A 20982-nucleotide genomic window follows, 5' to 3' on the forward strand; every position below is an offset into this window, starting at 1 on the left:
AATATTCAGTGGATTCGATTTAGAAAACCAGCAGAAGAGGTCTAAAGTTCAATACTGCTCTCTGTAGGCTCATTCACCCTGTCTCCCAAATCAGAATTAGGATAAGATTATAACAAGGCAATGTTTTCAAGAGTCCCAGATCCTCAATGCAAGTTGTAATATACTAAGAACTACATATGAAACTATTGTGCTCATGACCAAGACTGAGCATGAAAAGCACTCCTGCTGCCAACTTGCTTCTGTTGGCCTGAAAAATTAGAGACAAATCCAGCATCTGACTTTAGCGAGGGAGTCTTTTCTTCAAGGCAGGAAGACTGTGTTTCAAGCCAAACATAACATGTGGGAAGAAGACTATTCCCCATGTATACATGGAACCTTTAACTTCCAACTCCGCATTTCTCAATAAAAATGCTCCAGCATAACAGTGTTTGAGCAGAATAAATTGAGAGGAGTGGAGTGTTCAACGACCATGTAAAATGCCACGGATTTCTTTAAGAATAGGAGGATACATCGATACTCCTAATTACCATTTTGGTCAAGCCACCATCTTGAATCACATGAAGCTACTATTTTTGTAGTTGAGAAATGGCTGAATATCAACTTTTGTGTGGTTCAACCCACTGCTAGGACATTCTGTAAAATCAAGAGCAATTTTACCACATCTTTTTCTTTTACTGTTAATGATCTTACTGGCTTTTTGCTTCTTAAAAAGGTTATGAAAGAGTAGGCTTCTGAAGAGTCTCAAAACTCATAACAAAAACAACAGAAATTTTATCAAAAAAAATGTTCCAATAATTAGAAAGACAGGCTAAATCAACCTTTTAGAAAGATGTTTTCTAAATAGTCTGCTTACAAAACATCTGCCTTTTTTGTTTTTCTAAGACTCTAATTGTCACTAATAGTTCCTAGAAAATGCATTTTTGTATAGGCAGGAAGATCGAAAAGAAGGGAGGATGCTGGGTTTCAGCTGTAGAGGGAAGGATTAACAGGAAATTTAAGCCTCAACTCAAGTCCTTAGGCCTCAATAAGGATTAATGGGAAATTTAAGCCTCAATTCCCCAGCCCTCAGTTTCCTCATCTTAAAGGAAGGTCCTTGATTAGGTGACCTTTGAAGGCCCTTCTGGCTCTAGCACTAATAATTTATTGGAATTTGGTAACAGACTTTATTCTACCTACATCCACTTGCATTTTATATCGTCCCACTGCCAAATTCATAAATAATTTCATGGCCTATAGGAAGAGCCATTAACTGTCATTGGAACTCAACCAAAAACAGAAAATCCAACTCCAGTCACTATATATAGCACCCGTTTTTGCGGAGCCACATTTGCTTGGCTACCACACACTCTAGAATCCCTCTCAGTCCCTCAGCTATGGGCCTGCTCACACCATACATCAACTTCTGGTTCTCCAAATTTGCTCTTATTGCCAGGCCTGTATTGGAGACATTCTGTTATAGAAACAATTCAAAAATGTTGATGTTATCCTCAACCAATCTATACACTTTAATATCAGAGTTCAAGTACTTGCTTCATTTGTATTTTAAAAGCGGGCACATTTTCCGCACACACAAAAAGCTTATACTGTTCAAATGTTAAATCATTCTAAAAGGCATACCAGAAAAAAAAAAAAAAAAAAAAAAAAAAAAAACTATTAATGGTCTCTTTATTCAAATACAAGAAAAGCAAATAAATTTATTTCCGATGGAAATCCGATTGCAAATTGGCAGACTCAACCTACAAATGTGTTTATGTGACCCACACAGTATTTTTAAAACATTTAGTTGCCAACATTATCAGATGTGGAAATTTCACATCAAGTTCCAAATATCCATCTTCCTTTGAAAAACTGAAGACTATAGCACCAGCAGGCCCCCATTTCCTAGTCAGAGCCAAGAGGTGGCATGTGTTTTTCCAGCAGTTTAACTGAAGAATGTGGGTTGCCTTTTTGGTACTTTTTCTCCTTCAAATAAATGAGCTAAATAATGGAGCTCATTCACAGATGGCTTACACATTTGCCTCCCTTACTATCATCTTACCATGCCATCAATAATTCAAAACAGAACCTAACTGAAGCTTACCAAAACTGTGTATAACCCATTGGCCATTAACTAAAGAGAAAGTTAGATAAATTTCTATTCTTGTTAATGTTATAGCTACACAGGTTAAGCACTTTTTTTTTCTTTTCTTTTTTGTGATGGAGTCTCACTCTGTCACCCAGGCTGCAGTAAAGTGGCATGATCTCCGCTCACTGAAACCTCTGCCTCGTGGACTCAAGCAATTCTCATGCCTCAGCCTCCCAAGTAGCTGGGATTACAGATGTGAGCCACCACGCCTGGCTAATTTTTGTATTTTTAGTAGAGACGGGGTTTTGCCATGTTGGCCAGGCTGGTCTCAAAATCCTGACCTCAAGTGATCTGCCCACCTTGGCCTCCCAAAGTGCTGGGATTACAGGCCAGGTTAAGCACTTTTCTAACTACAATAAAGCGTAAGCATTAATTGAGATCTAGACTACATAATTTTTTTTGAGACAGGGGCTCCCTCTGTCTCCAAGGCTGGAGTACAGTGGCACAATCTCGGCTCACTGCAGCCTGAAACTCCCAGACTCAAGCAATCCCCCCACCTCAGCCACCGGAGTAGCTGGGACAACAGGTGAGCGCCACCACCACCCAGCTAATTCTTCTATTTTTTCTGTAGAAATGGGGTTTTGCCATGTTGCCCAGGCTGGTCTCAAACTCCTGGGCTCAAGCGATCTATCTGCCTCAGCCTCCCAAAATGCTGGGAATTACAGGTGTGAGCCATCATGCTTGGCTGATTACATGAATTTTTAATTTTCTTTTTCAAGATGTATTATTGTTAGATTTAAATTTGGTTTATTAGAAAATCCCAGGAAAATCTCTAAACTTTATACATTGAAAAAAAAAGTCAGCTATACTCATCTTGTGGCCTCTTTGCTGAAAATAGTTGCTATATTTGCCTAATCAGGTCATAGTCATTTTACAAGCCTTAATAGTTTCCTGTCTCTATCCTGCATAAAAAGCACAGGGTAACTGATTTGACCAAATATCTTCCTAAATCTTCTTCTTAGCCCTACTATAGATTCAACTGTCTCTTGTCAAGTGGAGATAAGACTCATTTTATGAGACAATTATTTGCAAAACTAGCATAAATCTTGAGTTGCGGTAACATTACAATGTAGGGTGCCATCCAACTACTTACTCTCTCCACTCACCATGGAATAAAGCAAACTGGACTAAACTGCAACACAGATGATGAGATGAAACACAGACTTTCCCTCTCTCCCAGGAACATAGTTAACACAGCCAAATGGAACACAAAGGGCAGACTCTGCTGGAGACAAAACCATGTAAAAGAAATGGCAGCCTCTCATAGCTGAAAGCTTGCAGTTGTTCATCAGAAAGTTGGTGAAAACTTCAATATAGCTCTTTTTCTAAAGCACATTATCTTTTCCCATCAATAGACAGCTGAGCCAAGCCCTGAGAGCATTTCTGATGATACAAGATCCTTTTACCATCACAAAACCATTCCTTTTAAATCCTAACATCCCGTGTACAGGGGTTCCAAATTTAGAATATACATATTCTGCACTCTACCATGAGACAAAATCACTATTAGCTCCTAAAACTATAAAAGCACAGCAACAATTCTTGCTTTATGTTGTGAGGAAAACTGCACTTTTAAATATCACTGGTGCAAGCATTATTTCCTTCAATTTGTCTGTTCATATGACTAAAATGTGCTTGCTACACAAGTTTCTTTTAGAAATAGAAATATGAAAACAAGTATTTCCTAATAAATTATATATAATATGTATTATATAGGCAATAATATATAATATTATATCACCAGTAATAGGCATAAATTCTAAGCCCAAAAGACAAAATTTGATAAATGACTCCTTTTTTTTTTTTTTTTTTTTGAGATGGAGTCTCACTCTGTTGCCCAGGCTGGAGTGCAGTGGTGCAATCTCAGCTCACTGCAGCCTCTGCCTCCCAGGTTCAAACGATTCTCCATCCTCAGCCTCCTGAGTAGCCCAGACTACAGGCACACACCACCACGCCCTGGCTAATTTTTGTATTTTTAGTAGAGATGGGGTTTCGCCATGTTGGCCAGGCTGGTCTTGAACTCCTGACCTCAGGTGATCCGCCTGCCTTGGCCTCCCAAAGTGCTGGGATTACAGGCATGAGCCACCGCGCTTGGCCTGATAAATGACTCTTTCACACTATTAATGATGAAAACACTTATCTCTAACAAGAGTATCTACAATGCCAAGCAAGCAGACTTAGGCATATCTCTGCTCTCAAAGAGGTCATCAGAATCTGTCATTCTAAAAGCTAGGTAGGAATGACACAGCAATGCCAAGTTTTAACTCAGTGAATCAGTTGTTATGGCAAGTGTGGTAAATGATGGGAAGCACTGGGCCACTTGATACGAGCTCAAATCAAACTACTTCTCTCGGGAGCTAAGCTTTCTGAGGAGACTAAACTAAAATAATCCTCAGCTTTCTTTTGACCTTTGAAACGTCCCATGACTCTACAGCACTGCTGGCATCCAGTAAAGCTCAATGATAAATACTGCACAGAAATAATGTTTAAGTGTTTTAAATTATGCATAAACCCAAAGTTCAAGATAAGCACAGGTAAGTGAGGCCTGGCACAGTAACTTCCATCTGAGTTCCAGCTTGGCTTTTTGATGATGATGATGGTGATGAAATAGCTCATGCACACAAAGTATCACATCTGTATACTCATGACCTATCTTTGTCAAACCGTAACGTTTACCATCCATATACTTCATCTTTTCTTTTTAAATCACAGATACGTTTGAAGATCTTCAAGTATCTCTCCTTGATGCCTTTCACTGCCCCTCTTTCCCCAGGTCACCAGCTTGGCTCTTAAAACAAGATCAGACAGTGCCTGATATTCGCTTCAAAATAATTTGAGGAGAGGTGAGGGAAGAGGTTAGAGAGGGGAGCGAGGAGGCTAGAGAGAATGGTAAATAGACCATACAAGATTGGCCATGAATTTAAATGGGAGGGGGAGATGCAAAAAAAAAAAAAAAGACTGGCCAAGAATTGATGACTGGGCTAGGTGATGGGACAGAAGGGTTCATTATACCATTCTCTCTACTCTTGTATATGTTTGGAATTTTATTAATTAAAGTTTTTCTCAGAAAAAAACAGAAAGATCAGACAATAAATACTTCTAGACTACATTCCTAAGCTGCACTATACAGTATGGTAGCCACTTGCCACATGCGGCTGTTTCAGTGTAAATTAATTGGCTGGCCGCGGTGGCTCACGCCTATAATCCCAGCACTTTGGGAGGCCAGGGGCAGGCGGATCATGAGATCAGGAGATCGAGACCATCCTGGCTAACATGGTGAAACCCCGTCTCTACTAAAAATACAAAAAAATTAGCCGGTCGTGGTGGCGGATGCCTGTAGTCCCAGTTACTCTGGAGGCTGAGGCAGGAGAATGGCATGAACCCGGGAGGCGGAGCTTGCAGTGAGCAGAGATTGCGCCACTGCACTCCAGCCTGGGCAAGAGAGTAAGACTCCATAGCACAAGAAAAAAAAAAAAGTGTAAATTAATTAAAATTACACAAAATAAAGTTTTAGTTGTACAGCTATTTGAGTCACATTTCGAGTGTTCAGAAGCTATATTTGACTAGTGTGGTGGCAACTATGCAATAGTGGAACATTTTCCATCATCATGAAAGTTCCAACTGACAGCAGTGTTCTCTAGCCTAGGGTGGTATCTCCACATGGTAGAAGAAGGTGCAAACAACAGTCAGAAGACTTGGCCTTAAGATCATCACTGTTTACCTTGGGCAAGTCTGAGTCCTGATCCATCAAAAAGGAGGTGAAGGTGTTGGGTCAAGAATAATATTCAACCAACCCACCTCACAAAGTTGTTGTGAAGATCAACTTTTACCCACTGAAATGTAATCACAGGAAAAATATGTGGAATTGCACAATTTCAATTAGGAAACCACTGCAGTGTGTGCAATGGGTTTAGTGGCGAAGCCAATATGCAAGTGAAAACATTCCAAAAGTATATTTAAGGACCAAAAAAACCCTGAAATGACTCTAGTTTAAGAAATCACACATTTCAACTTCAAATTTGTTAAGTGTTCTCCTCCCACTCCCTTTATTGGAATAGAAAAACAACTTTCTACTTGCTTTTTTAACCATAATTTTTTCATGGTTGGAATTAAAAATTAAATCGAATTGCTAATGTAAGATTAGCAAAGGATAGCTGGAATGCACCACTTGGGTCAAAAAGCCAAGTCACTTGAATGAACGCAAAAACCCAGGAACTAAGGGGTCCCAGCTTTTTTTTTTTTTTTTTTTACATATAATGAGAGAATTTATCCTTTCCAGACAGATTGAGTACATCTTTGAGTTATCCATTATCTCATGTGGGGTGTGTGTGTGTTTGTGTGTGTGTGTGTGACTGTGTGTGTACCTTAAAGAAATACATTAAAAGATCACTAAAATAACTTTGCCTTTCCAAAATGAGATTATTTTGCTTCCAAAATCATATTTCCCCTTATTCTGGACTAACATAAGAGAAACTGATTAAACAGGCAGTATTTCCAATGTCCTTTTATCTCTAAAGCTGGTATCAGAAAAAAAACAAACACAAAAAAACTGATAACCAGTTACGTCAGGGTGTAAAAGGAATTAAATATAGGTAATGCCAAGTGAGACATGTGTACCTCAACCCAGAACAAACCAGTAATTCTCAGCCTTTTTTCCCGTTTCCCCATGTGGGATAATTCCATACACACAATGATCCTCAACCAGGGGTTACATGTGTTAGAATACGGAAATGTTTTGTTAACTACAAGTCCCTTAAGCTAAGACTATCAGAAGCAGGTGTTGGACATTTTATCTTGATTGAGATTTTTAAAACGCTAGTTATAGTCAAAACATTTAAATTCACCTTAAAACATCTAAACATACATTCATTCACAATTTTTTGACAAAAGGCCAAGGCTTTTTCATCATAATAGGTCACAGGAATTTCAATAAGGGTGTCTTTCCAGCACCAACCCACAGGCATCATCTATAATTTCCAGTTTGTTTATTTAATGTGGAGACAGAATTTAAAAGTGTTTTCAATGCAACCCAAATGCAGGCTCTTTTTAGATTCTTACCATTTTCGTCTCCAACTTTTTGTAATTATCTTATGTATATTTAATTCACAGCAGTTTTATTTCAGCAAAATTTTTACCTTTACTAAAACTTTCCAAAGCATGTCATTTAGAAGCAATTCAATTTTTGCACTTATAGTTCACAGATTCACAAAACATTAAATTAAATTAGGCGATGATGATGATTATAACTAGTGTAAGTAGGTTTGAAAACAAACAACTGACCTAGTAAGCATACAACTCTGTTGGCAGGTGCAGAAATGCATGTGCAGCTCTAAAATAGAACACAAACAGTTCCCACTTACAATGGTTCCACTTATGATTCTGACTTTCCAATGGTACAAAAGTGATACGCATTCAGTAAAAACCATACTTCAAATGCCTATACAATCATTCTATTTTTCACTTTCCATACGTAAATTACCTGAGATAGTCAACACTTTGTTATAAAACAGGCTTGTGTTAGATGATTTTGCACAACCGTAGGCTAATGTAAGTGTTCTAAGCACATTTAAGGTAGGCTAGGCTAAGCTCTGATGTTCAGTAGGCGAGGTGTATTAAATGTGTTTTAATCACATTTAATTATCAGTGGGGTTATCAGGACATAACCCCACTGTAAGCTAAGGAGCATCTGTACTAGTCTACAAGTCAAAAGCATGTGGAATGCTATGGGGAATCAGAATGTTTTGTAGTGGAAATAGAGGGCACAAATTAATCTGTCAGTGAGCCTGAAGACATTCCATCCAGATTCTAATAAAACTTCCCAATTCCCTTTGGTGTGCTCTTTTTATCCTTGCCTTAAACTAAAACAATAAATTTCAAAAGATAGCCTCGGAAGAAAAAAAGCTGGAGGTCCCCTTTCAAGGGTCCTCGAATTACATTATAAAAGGGAAACAGAAGGGAAAGAAAATGGGCCTTATTATTTCCGAGTGCTAAGCCAAGTTCCTCATGTTTACTAAAAAAAAATGTTGGGCTGAATACTAGTTAAAAGAGCCTGACAAGATCCTCCCAGTCATGGAGGTTGAGCATTATTTGAGTCTCAGCCTTTTCTCCCCAGTTACACTGTACACTTTCCAACAACATGGAGCACAGGACAAGAAACACAGAAGGTCCTCAAATATCCGACTGGTTGATGCTGCACAATCATAAATGACTTAAGACAGGAGGTGGGAATGACAAAACACATCCTGGTAATTCCCCCCTGAATTCCAATCTTATTCCAAAATTTTGAACTTCAGTGACAAAGAGATCCATTTTTCAAAGACAAATTTTGGTTCTGATTTGGTTTGGTGGGAGAGTAGAAGGATATGGTTTTGACATCATCACTCATGCATGGTGTTGGCTGGGCTCAATATTTGTTCACTTAATGAATAGGAACTAGGAAAAGCCACTGAGGAATAAAAGCATAAGTTCTTCAAGAAAGAGGAGATGTAGAAATATTCAGCAGTATCCCCAACTCTCCAATATCCCTATATAAATCTCCATTACATAAAGTCAATGAGAGTCTTCATTGCCCCCAGCTTTGACTGGGTTATAAAATCCAATTTAGACTTGGTCCTCTTCACATAGCTTAAATGTCAGCTTCAGAGCAGCAGCTAGTGGCAGCAAATTAATTATTAGTGACTTTGATACCTGAGACCTCATCTTATCTGCCTTAAGTTCATAAATTACCTTGGAATTTTAGTTTCGAAGGAGCAAACTTGATTATCAACAACTAAAAGACTTCTTTAGAGGGCTCAGAGAGAAAACTGTGCTTCAACTTCAGACAATCCAACATTCCCTAGTGGTTAAGAGGTTGACTAAGGATTAGAAAAGGGTTTGAAAACAAAGAGGCATGTAACAATCAATCAAATTATTCTATCAGGCCAAAGTACTAGTCTTAGACTACCTAACCACGGGGTAAGTCAAACCAAACACCTCAAAGAATGAGAGCAAAGGTGACAAATGTGAGGAGAATCTAAAAATGAATCAGCTTGGTTTACGTAGTTTCCATGACATTCTCAGAAACTGCCTCTGAGAATGGCTTGCACAAAGTGCAGTGATCATTTGAACAATTCTCTTAAAAACTCTTGGGGCACATTTAAAAACAAGTAAAAGAGTACAGTTAGATTGCTGGAAACACAAAGAATAAATGCTTGAGGTGATGGACAGCCCACTTACCCTAATGTGATTATTACACATTGCATGCCTGCATCAAAATACCAAACGTAACCCATAAATATATATACCTACTACGTACCCACAAAAATAAAAAATTTAAAATAAAGTAAAATAAACATTCTTAGGGAAATATTACATTAATCCCCATCCTTAAAACTGTTCAATATTAGCTAATTAAAGTTGTTTCTTATGACCCCATTTTTCCAATCTATGCAGACAGTATAAGCCCAAAACTTTCTGATTTTTTTTTTCAAAACAGTTCTAAGCTTTGTCCTAAGTTCATAGTTCATGTATCAAAACCATAATTTCCCCCATTCACTCTGTAGCCAGGTCCTAGAATATAAAAGTGCAATTGACTTGAAATGGGTAAATTAAACCCATTACAGAACAAAGTAGGCACTACAGATTCAAAAGCAAGCAGTGCCACCCTGAGAGATTATGAGTTCCATCCCAAACAATCAGAAATGAAAATTATAGAAAAGTCTACGTGATACAATACAAATTTTTTTTTTGAGTCTAGTTTTTTAATCTGGTCAGGTGCTAGTTAGTGGCTCACAACTGTAACCTCAGCATTTTGGGAGGCCTAGATGGGAGGATCACTTGAAGCTTTGAGACAAACCTGGGCAACATAGCAAGACCCTGTATCCATTAAAAATAATAATAATTTTTTTTAAACTTGTCTTGTCCAAGCTCGGTCCAGTGCTTTGGATCCGTTTTCATCAGTCCTTACAGCTGCTCGTCAGACCCCAGCAGCCAAGAATGGTGAAACAGATCAAGAGCAAGGCTGCTTTTCAGGAAGCCTTGGACACCACAGGCAATAAACTTGTAGTTGATTTCTCAGCCACATGGTGTGGGCCTTGCAAAATGATCAAGTCTTTCTTTCATTCCCTCTCTGAAAAGTATTCCAGTGTGGTATTCCTTGAAGTAGATGTGGGTGACTGTCAGGATGTTGCTTCAGAGTGTGAAGTCAAATGCATGCCAACATTCCAGTTTTTTAAGAAGGGACAAAAGGTGGGTGAATTTTCTGGGGCCAATAAGGAAAAGCTTGAAGCCACTGTTAATGAATTAGTCTAATCATGTTTTCTGAAAATATAACCAGCCATTGACTATTTAAAACTTGTATTTTTTTTAATTTATAAAAAATATAAAGTATGAAGATTATAAACCATCTGGGTGACAATAAAACATTAATTATAACAACAACAACAACAACAATAAAAAACACCTCATCTTACAAATAGTAGTGAAAACCTGGTAAAAAGTCAGTTTGTTCTGAGCATTTTTTAAAACATCCAAAGTAGCTTAGTATATTACAAAATTAACATTCATATTCCCTTATTTGTATGAGGAAATGAAGAGCCCCACACTAGTAAACAAGGTGTTTTCATCTAGGTTTCCCCAAAATGCAAGGACTTGAGACAGGGACTTGCATGCATGTGAGTCCTGGGAAATGACCCAGGGGAACAGAATGGGGGGCAGGGAAAAGTGAAACAGGGGAAGAGGGAAGGCCACCCTAAGGGGACTGTAGAGCTGATCACCCCTGAGGGCTGAGGCTGGGGCCCAGAGGGGAACTTCTAACGAGCCAGGTCAATTGAGGAGCCATGTAGATTCACCATCTCAAGGGGGTTGCCCCCTGGGAAGGCAGCTCCTTTGGATGTCCAGATGTGCACATAGGTCAGAATAGCTAAGCAGAACCCAAGTGGCAATGGCAGAGAAGCCTGGGGCAGAAAGTGGAGTTGTGAGGTCTACACCTACCAGGGGTTGACACAGCAACAGCCAGGCAAGCACACGTCTTAGCCAATATGTCTTATCCAATTTATCTGAAGGGTGAATTTTCACTTATTGAGTCAAATGTTTATTGGTGGGAGGTACAGGACATATAGTCCTTTCCCTTAAGTCTGGCTATATAGACTAAGAATACAAGACTGTGGCCAAGGGCTAGCGGAACATATTGCTCATGGTAGGTAATAAGGTTTTTTTCTTTTGTTTTTTATGTTCACAATTATGTTTGATAGTTACTTTTTGTTAAAAGGTAACTTAAGGAAAGGTGGGGTGGGGACTCCTGATCACTATGTGGATGACACGTAAGTGTTGTCAGCAATTCAAATAAATAAAAATCACCAAAATGTTGGTGATTCGTGGGTGGAGGCTTCATGGAGGGTATGTTTGATCTGTGCCTCTAAGGTGCGATCTGATTAGAAAATGGGAAGCCTGTGTGGTTCAGGTGTGCAAGAGAAGGGGCAACTGCTCAGTTCCCACTGGGGTGGGGTGGGGTGGCAGTTCTGGTTTGAGCCCAGTCTTCAGTATAAAGCCATTATTATTTCAGCACCATTTTCCTGAGATAACTTTTATTGAGGATGAATGTTGAGGCAGCAGTGTAAGCACTATGTGTGTACTAACTGGTTTAATCTGTAACTCTTTGAGGGAAGTACTGTTACTGTTTTACAGATGAGGGAAGTAACTTGCCTAAGGACACAAAGCTTGTTAAATGGTAAAACTGATACTCTAGAACCGGAGCAACCTGGCTCCAGAGCCCACATTCTTCACCCAAATGCTATACACTATGGCCTATCAGTAGAGAGAAAAACAGAGCAAGGGAAAGAAGGGTGCCATCTGATTCATCTGCATTTAGGGACAGATGGCTGGGAAAGGTCCAAAGGGCCGAGGTCCCAAGAGAAATCATTCTGTCAAGCAGCTGGAAGTCCTAATGGCCTCAGAACCATGTCCCAGAGAGTACAGTTCCACAGCTGAGGCCACCAGAGAGCAGCACAGAAGGCCTTTCAGAAGGTTACCACCTATCACTTACTTGATGGTGACGTCCCTGGAAGCTCACCACCAGTGAGTACGAGAATTCACACTCTGCCTTCAATTCACTGTGGCTGCCTAACTCTTATCTCTCTCTGTCTCTGTTTCTCTCTCTCGCTCTCTCTCTCTCTCTCTCTCTCACACACACACACACACACACACACACACACACACACACACCATTCTACTATGCCCAGCTAGAATGAGAGCAGGCCAAAGAGAGGGAGAAAAATCCTTACAGACAGGGATACAATTTTAAAAATAAATACTCGGCTTCATAGTAGATTCCTTGACTAGGAATCTAGCCAACTGTTATTACTCAAAATATTCACTGCCCTCCCTAGAGGGGGATTTACTTCCCCAGCCGATGGCCCTCAAGCCTGGCCAAATGTCTTTCAGAGCCACTCTTTACAGGAGGATTCTCTATCCTCATCCTTTTGAATTTAGAAATGACCATTTAATTTGGCCAATACAATCTGCATGGAAGTGACCCATCTAAGAGCTTGAGAAGCCAGCTCCTGAGAAGCCAGGGTTCAGCATGTCTCTTTGTCCTCTGCCACCAGGCTGGCAATGCCCAGATAGAGGATACTCCCTCAGCCTGGGTCCTGGAGGCAATGCAGCATGCAGCAGACCTCCGAGGGTGGAACAGACAAGAAAGGTGCATGAGAAATAAATGATTTCCATGTAAGCCACCAAAACATGGGGCCAATTCGTCACCGCAAGGTAGTTTAGCTTAACTGACTGAATCAGATGGGAGATGTGTATACACGTTGGTCTAAGAGCCTTTGGTTCCAAAGCCTAGCTCTCCCACAAATTCGCTGTAGCAGATTAGCTGACAACTTCTTCCTGCCTCATTTTCCTTCTCTATATTACTTCTCAGGTATTTTGTGAGTATAAAGTGAGATAATTGTGTCGACAGTAATTTGAATTGAATAAATTTTAAAATAAAGATGCTGAACAAGCTTCCTGTGCACAGTTGTTTTTGGTCAAGCCTTTTGCCCCCCAACAGCATGTAAGAGTAAATTTAATGAGTACCTTAATGAGATTCACAAAATTTTATACTGGTATGAAGACAATACTCAAAGAGATGAGATGAATGAAAACAGCATGAAGTCTTAAGGAAACCCTGGCTTTTAACAGACTTTTCTCCTGTTTTCATAAAGTCCAATGAGTTTTTAATTTCCTTTTTGGAGAACACTGATTGCCACTTGAAGTCCAAGGTGGAAGGAGTCCTACCATCTTCCCCCCAGCCCCACCACACTCTTCAGGACTCAGTTCCTTAGGTCTAAGAAAATAATAACTTCTGAATCCTGAGGAAAGGCTCAATGCACAAAACTGGGCAGAGGAAGATCTAGCATTGTCGTTGTCATATGTTGTCACTCCTTCTCTGTGTCCTCTGTCAGTCTTCGTTTCCTCCATTCTTTAAAGGTTCAATTTGGGCATGAAAGGAATCAACTCCCCTGATCTTTTCTCATCTCTCCTGCTGAATCCTGAAGAATTAGTAGTCTGCAGATTTTCTTTGTCTTCCTTCAACCAATTTCAAGGATCTGAGATATCTTAAGTTGTGGGCAAAGGGTGGATGGAATATGAAGCATTTAAAGAGTTACACAGTAAATACATGCCTATGAAGATTGCACCGCACAACTGAGTCTCTTCCCACCTACTCAGCCTCTTGTCTGTCCACTCTCCCTACCCAACCCTAATGCTGACGTTCCGGCTACATTGGATTTCTTTAAGAGTCTCTCCCTCACTTCCAGAGTTTGGCAGATGCTGTTTCCTGGGCTTGGAACACTTCCACAACCACCTCCCCATCTCCCTTTCCTTGCTAAATCCTATTGCTTACTCAGCCTATAGAGAGATTTCATGAGAGCAGCAAAGATTGCACTCAAGTACACACCAACATAATTTCAGCACTTGCATATAGAAGGTACACAAGAAATGTCTGATAAAACAGGTGGGTTGGAAAGCCAAGAATGAGTACTGATGTGTTAGGGTGTTGGGGATTATTTTGTTTTTCAATTTCTAACCTATCTATATTATTGTGCCTCAACTTCTATAAGAGAGAAAAAAAAAAACAATTCTTCCCGAAGGAACGTTACTTATCAAAAACAAGTAGGTAAATTTTAATGTTGTGCTATATATTTTTTCATTTCCTTTTTGTACAATAAAAATGCAAAAAAAAAAAAAAAAAAAAGAAAAGAAAGAAAAGAAAAAAGAAATCACACACAGACAAGAACAAACAAAGCTCCTACTTGTCAGATACCAAAAATGGTCCTTTTGGAATATGGTCTCTTTTCTACCTCTCCACCTCAGCCTGCCCCTCTCTCAATGTTTCACACTCCATCCCACCCAGTCACAGTTCAGCAGGTGGGCAGAATGTGTCCACACAACTGGACTTCCTGTGCCATTTGGCTTGAGCGATGTGCTCACACGCACTGGCGTCAATCCTAAAAAGAGGTGGCTCTAGTGCTTTGGCTTTGTAATATCAGGGAACGGACTTCTGATTTCTATCTCAGGCCAAGCCTGGAACAATGTGAATTTTATTTTAGATCTCCCAGCAAATTCCTTTTAGAAGTCTGTCTCTATCACCTTAGCCCAAGTATTGTTTTTATGTTCAACAGCAGCTGCATTGATGGGCTGCCAGCAGGCATGAGTGGGTCAGGGGAAGTATTGTTTAGTTGGGAGTTTTCTGTCAATCCAGACTTTTTAAAAGGGGGTGGGGGAGGGTATCAATTATATTGTAAAGTAGATCTCCTTGGGAAAAAGGAGAGAAGCTTTAGATGTGTTGGGTTTCATTTAAATAATGGTTCAGCTTTGCTAACCCCATTTGAGACAGGTCTAGCTAAGACTATGAAAGATGGATCCCAATAAAATGATAAAATCCAAGAGCGGCATCTATCCCCAACCAAGTTTAGAGCCCTATAAAGAGAAACACAGGCACAGAAAACTCTGGCACAGAAAACCCTGTGCCACAGTCTAAATCCGATGATCATGATCAGTGTGACATCATCATTGGGTAGAGTATAAACACTTGGTCTTTTGGCAATCAATCAAGTAGGCCATCCAAATCAAGGAAACAGCAGAGTCCCACAATCATTTGTTCCTTTCACAGACATAGGATGGCCCATGCCCAAACACTAAGCATCCACTTCCTTTATTCTAAGATTATTCAAATGGTCACATAGGACTCATTCAGGCACACAGTTTGGTTTCTAGGTAGCAGTTTATACAAGATGGGTTATATTTGCTCAAAAAAGTGATGAAATAGACTAACCACCTAAGAGCTACTGTATCAGGACAGTGGGATATGGGCAGTTTTGTTCTTTTAATCAATTCCTTGGGTTTCCTTTTCACTGTAATGTAGACATATCATTTTTAAAGAATATAATTTAAAAGATAAAATTAATCTATAGCTTTCTTTTTTTTTTTTTTTTTTGAGACGGAGTCTTGCTCTGTCGCCCAGGCTGGAGTGCAGTGGCCGGATCTCAGCTCACTGCAAGCTCCGCCTCCCAGGTTCACGCCATTCTCCTGCCTCAGCCTCCCGAGTAGCTGGGACTACAGGCGCCCGCCACCATGCCCCGCTAATTTTTTTGCATTTTTTAGTAGAGACGGGGTTTCACCGTGTTAGCCAGGACTGGTCTCGATCTCTTGACCTCGTGATCCGCCCGTCTCGGCCTCCCAAAGTGCTGGGATTACAGGCTTGAGCCACCGCGCCCGGCCAATCTATAGCTTTCAAAAGATTTTAAAAGGAGAGATTATTGTACCTCAGACACTTCTTGCATTTCTTAATAACTGCTTATAGAGCCTCAGTGTGTATAATTTATATCACTGACTAAAAAGTTCTAATTTTTGAAAACCGACCTGAGATGACAGCTCCTTTACTATTTACGTGGCCCTCCCCTGGACCTTTCTTGGCTCCATTCATGTTTCTCCAGGCACACTAACCACAGCCATCCATCTGGGGCCACATTTTCAAGTCACAAAAATGGCAGTTTTGTAACAAGGGAAAATAACACTTTATTGGCAGTACTCCTCCCCTTCCCACACTCCCTGCCCTTGAAGAGGGACCTCGTCTTTAGGAATTGCCTATAATTATCCTCAGACAGATATGATCCTTCACCTGAATCGTATTTGCTAAGTCAGCAATAGCCATATAATTCCTTTTCTCCCTAAATGATTTTACACATTTACACTGAAGTCTGTCACTTGAATACACCAAATCTCTCAAATAATAAAGTTCCTGGTAAGAAGAAAATTTCTTGTCCACTGCTATATCCCCAACACCTAGAACAGTACCTGACACATAGCAGGTGCTTAATAAATGGTGTTAAATGAGCAAATAGAAACTTGGTTTTCCATTTCCTTATACGCTCAACAGATAAAAGAGCAGTTAAGTGCATTTCTTGAAGGATATCATAGGGAAATATCCACCACCAGCGAAGTTTAAACATACTTTTTGTTAGGGATAAAGTAAGAAATATTTCTGCACTGGGGAGCAGGCTAACCCAAGTGACCTCTAAAGTTCCTTTCAACTCCTAGAATCTATAAACTGATGAACACTACAGCTTAAGAGAGTCGATCAGCTACATAAAGCCTGATTCTCAAGTAGAGTGAATTGCCATGTCTGTTTAAAATAAAGATAATAGCTGCCCCAGGACTTGGATGCAAAAATGCTAATTCATCCAAAATGCAGACACATCCCTTGGGGGTAAAAGGTTCTTGCTAATCTTCAGTTATACCAGGCAAACAGCAGATGTGCTTCAGGGTCTTCTTAGGGCTAAGCCCAAAAACCATCACTGGGGAAATGGAGAAGCTAGGGATCAAAATTAAAACTGAAATAAACAGTATCACACTAAATTGAAGCTTTTGTTTTGCAGTCAATAACAAATCCACCTAAACTTAACTGAATTTAGACTTGAGGTTTGAATGGTTTGTAACAGAATATAACCATTTCATAAGATAGAAAATAGTGTATTTGACATGTAAGCATTTTTGTCCACTAAAATGTCATATTTACCTGGGATATCACACTCAGATGTTCTCATTCAAGAATATTGAAAATTCAGGGTAAGTTATTCAGATTACATTTTGCTTCAGTCTGGCGGGGAGAGGTAGTTATCGGGAAAGGAGATATGCTCCTGTTGTCCTAAATAACTTTTTAAAAAATCTAATTAAAGAAATAACTAGGGAAACTCCATTCACACATAAATCAACTTTGGAGTGGTTCTTTTCCCTCAGCACACCCTTCCTTTCTTTTGGTGAAATCACAGACTAGATAAGGAAATGGGAGGGCCAGATAACTCTTAACTTTAAAGATGCAGTGTAGATTCCATGGAGCTATGTCTGAAGAATCTTCCCCATTCACTGACTTTGTTTTAAAGCCATAACTGCAGAGACCACACTTAAGACAGTAACCCAATGAACAAAGTGAAAGGCTTCAACAATTCTCTGTGAAATGTGATCATACATTTTCTGTAGACTTTGTAACTTTATAATCAATTCCTAATCACCCATACGTTAGGTTTCCGAAAGAAAAGTCTTCTATCTTTAGGTTGTAATTTAATTCCAGTGACAACAGGGAGTGCACAGAAAGTCACTTCCTCTGTGCACATATACTTAAAAAATCTCCTCTATTATCTGAAGAGGGGGGTGTAACATAAGAATTCTGTGGGATTAAGCTCACATATGGCTGGCCGACTTGGTGTTGGATATGATTATGGCCACACAACTAAACCTTAAATCCACATACTGTTTCTATTTAACTGACATATATGAACTAATTTATAGAAAATGTGCAGCTAATTATTTCTTCCACCTCCTCCATCCCTCAAGAATGCACCAGCAATAATAGGTGTTACTGAAAAAGACATACACCCCCACTGAATATTTGCATTCCTAAACGCTCACCAATTTCTCTAAAGCAGATATTGTTATTTTAGTTCTCTGAATCTATGCCTTGCTAATAGGTATAATGCGGGCAGGGGGAAGAGTAATTTAACCAGATAAATTTGACCTCTATAGACCTCAATTTTCTCACCAAAAAATAAAACGACTAGCCCAGAGACTATGCAAATTCCCTCGGTAACAATAATCTACGTGTGACCACTAATTATCAAGAGCACAATTTATGTGCAAAAGAAGACCAGAATTCTTAAAAGAGCCATGTCATTAAATCGTAGAGTTGAAAAGGCCTAAAAGACAGTTATGATTCGATATGACCACTGTTGTCTTCTGACTGCAGAAAACGTCTTTGAAAGCACCGCTGGCAGCCGAACCACCAAACCGAATTAGAATCCGCAAAGGGACCCATGAACTTCTCGCGAGGGGGTAGGATGCAAAAGGCGCGCGTATCTGGGGAGGAGTTAGGCGGGGAGGGGGGAAGAGCCGGGAGCCTGAGAGCACAGCCTTGCATTTCTGGGATTTCCAAGCTTCCAGTATCTCAGTAAGTCTTTCGTCCGTAACTACAAAATCTCCCGAGCCACCACCTGCAGCTGCACAGTTGTGGGAAAGGGAAGAAGAGAAAGGGAAGAGGAGGTGATAGACGGGGAAGGACCTCGCCCGAGGCCCCCGCAAAGCCAGTAAGGCGAGAGTGGACTGTGAACATCGACAAGAAAAGGGGAAAGGGAAAACAGGAGGACTCCGCCTTTCCCACCCAGCTCCGCTCCTTCCAATAAAAAGGAAAGGCCGCCGGCGCCCCTTCCTCCGCCTTTCACTTGGGGATGAGGAGCGGCCACTGAACCGCACCCTCGGAGTCCCGCTCCCCTCCGGCCCGGCCCCGCGCTCCTTGGCCCACACACTCGGGGCAAAGGTATCTCCTCCTTCCTACTCTCCTCCCTCCCGCCGTGGAGCACTCGATTCTTCACGCACCCGCCCGCCCTTCCTCTTCCTCGCGTCCCAGCCTCCTCGGCCCGCCGCCCCCGGCCTTTCAGCCGCAGAACATTTAAGTCCTTCCACCCACACCACAAGGGAGCCTCCAGAAAACTTTGTGTGTGTTATCTGGGGCTTTGTCCACATCCTGGGCAGGGCTCGCTCACCCGGGTGGATGCCCGAGGGTGTCAGGGATCTCACAATGCGCTGGGGAGGCCACCACGGAAATCCCACCCCTCTGACCCGCTTCTACAGCAGTACCACACGCAGCGCTTCAGCTCGCAATTCCCACGCCCTGAGCGCCCCCTCGGCGCGGGGGAGACGGGAGGAAAGCCCCAAACTCGGCGCCCTTCTGGCTGTCACGAGGGAAGAGGTGCGCCAGGAGAGGGAGGCGGCTGAGACACGACGCGCCTCAAAGAATCATTTTAAAGGGAACAGGAGAGGGGTCCTTTTTCTTTCGCATCCCCAGAAGAGGGGCGCGACGAGGCGATCCACTGTTGCATCACGTAACTAAGCCCCTGGGCTCCTCACCCCGACCCCAGACACGCGCCCAAATTCGTGCACACACCCACAGCCGCCGCTGCGGGGCCGAGTCCCCGCCCGGCTTCCCTGTGGTCCCCACCACACCCGCCCCAGAGCAGAGACCACCCGGCGCCCGAGGAGCAGCAGGCGAGGCCCCAGCACTCACAGACGGTCTCCCCACGGCCACGGCCATCGCAGCTGCGGCACCGGCTCCGGCTGCGCCCAGGTGCTCTCCGCCGACTCCGGCTACTGCCAGTGCTCCAGCTCCGGCTCGCCTCCCTCGCGTCTCCCTTGCGGCTGCGCTCTGCTCGCCGGAGTTCCGCTCGCAGCCAGCGGCATCTGCTCCCCCCACGCCGCCGCCCCTCCCGCTTTATTAGAGCAACATGGCCACCCGCCTGGAAGGGACCATTCGCTTCCCCAGGAAGGGGTGTGAGCCTGCGCGCCGGGCCGCGGTGGTGGGCGGGAGGATGGTGGGCGGGCTCCAAGTCCCGCTCCGCTGGCCCCGGCCGCAGGGTTCGTCCCTCCGCCCCAAAACGACCCTCTCCGCTGCCATGAGATGCCCCCAGCCTGTGAGCTGGCCGCCACTCCCCGCTCCATCAGGTGCCGGAATCCGAGTAAAAGCCTGGGCGCGAGCTCCTAGCCCCGGGGCCGCCACGCGCCCCACGAAGCCGGCAGCTCCAGTGGCCGCCGGGAGAAGGAAGGGCGGCCAGGGAAAGACGGGTTGCAGGGACAACACCTGGCGGAAAGCTAGCCCCGCACTAGCACGCCCTACCCGGAGAAGCCGGACTGGAAGGGGCTGCGGGCCACCAGGCGGAGCGGTGGGCGACCGAAGTGCGGCTGGGCGGGACTCCATGTCTCCTCACTGGAAGAATTGCCCCTCCTCAAGTCTTCTCTTCCCACGTGGGGGCCTTCCAGGCCGCACTCGGTCGCCCACCGCTCCCCCTGAGAAGGGAGACTAAAAGACAGGCATCTGGAAGCTGTTACTGTGGCGCGCGGGCGGACAGGGGATTCCATTGGAGAGGAAGAGGCCGTAGTAGTCGCTGCTGCCTGAGGCTGACCCAACCGCCGCCTGCTTGGGAGGAAGAAAAAAAACGCCCCCGCTGAAGAATTAAGGCAGCCATTGGTTGCTCTAGAGCGTAGGGACCGAGGCCTCCCCTGGGTGTCACTGGAGCGGTCACACTTGGGGGATCAGCCGACTTCGATCGCTGGCGACAGACCCAGAGACCCGGAGACGTGCGCGCTGGGGCTGCGGCTGGAGGGCGCGGCGACAGCACCAGGCGGGTGGCTCAAGTGGGTGCGACTGTAGGCGCGTGGGACTGGGAACTCCTCCCGCGTGGGGAAGATTTTTTTCCCAGCAGATGTTGGAGTGTTATTGCCTGTCTGAGGGGCCGGCAGAATGGCGAGGTCCCGGTGCGTGTGGGGCAGCGAGGTTTGTCAGATAAGCTGTG

General features: G+C 42.7%; 1 protein-coding gene and 1 pseudogene across 2 annotated transcripts in view; one reads left to right on the forward strand and one right to left on the reverse strand.

Moving 5' to 3' along the window:
• The window catches only part of SEPTIN11 (septin 11), a 92451-nt gene extending 72529 nt beyond the window's left edge, over positions 1–19922 (reverse strand). For both annotated transcript variants that reach the window (XM_010362354.2, XM_010362210.2), the window contains exon 1: positions 19701–19922. In XM_010362354.2, coding sequence (XP_010360656.1) covers positions 19701–19727 — 27 coding nt within the window. In that variant the 5' untranslated portion in view covers positions 19728–19922. The remainder of the gene's footprint in view (positions 1–19700) is intronic.
• Positions 10100–10414, forward strand: LOC104661439 (annotated as a pseudogene).
• Positions 19923–20982: the final 1060 nt, after the last annotated feature.

This window comes from Rhinopithecus roxellana, chromosome 2, assembly GCF_007565055.1.
Source record: "Rhinopithecus roxellana isolate Shanxi Qingling chromosome 2, ASM756505v1, whole genome shotgun sequence".
NCBI classification, from domain to species: domain Eukaryota; kingdom Metazoa; phylum Chordata; class Mammalia; order Primates; family Cercopithecidae; genus Rhinopithecus; species Rhinopithecus roxellana.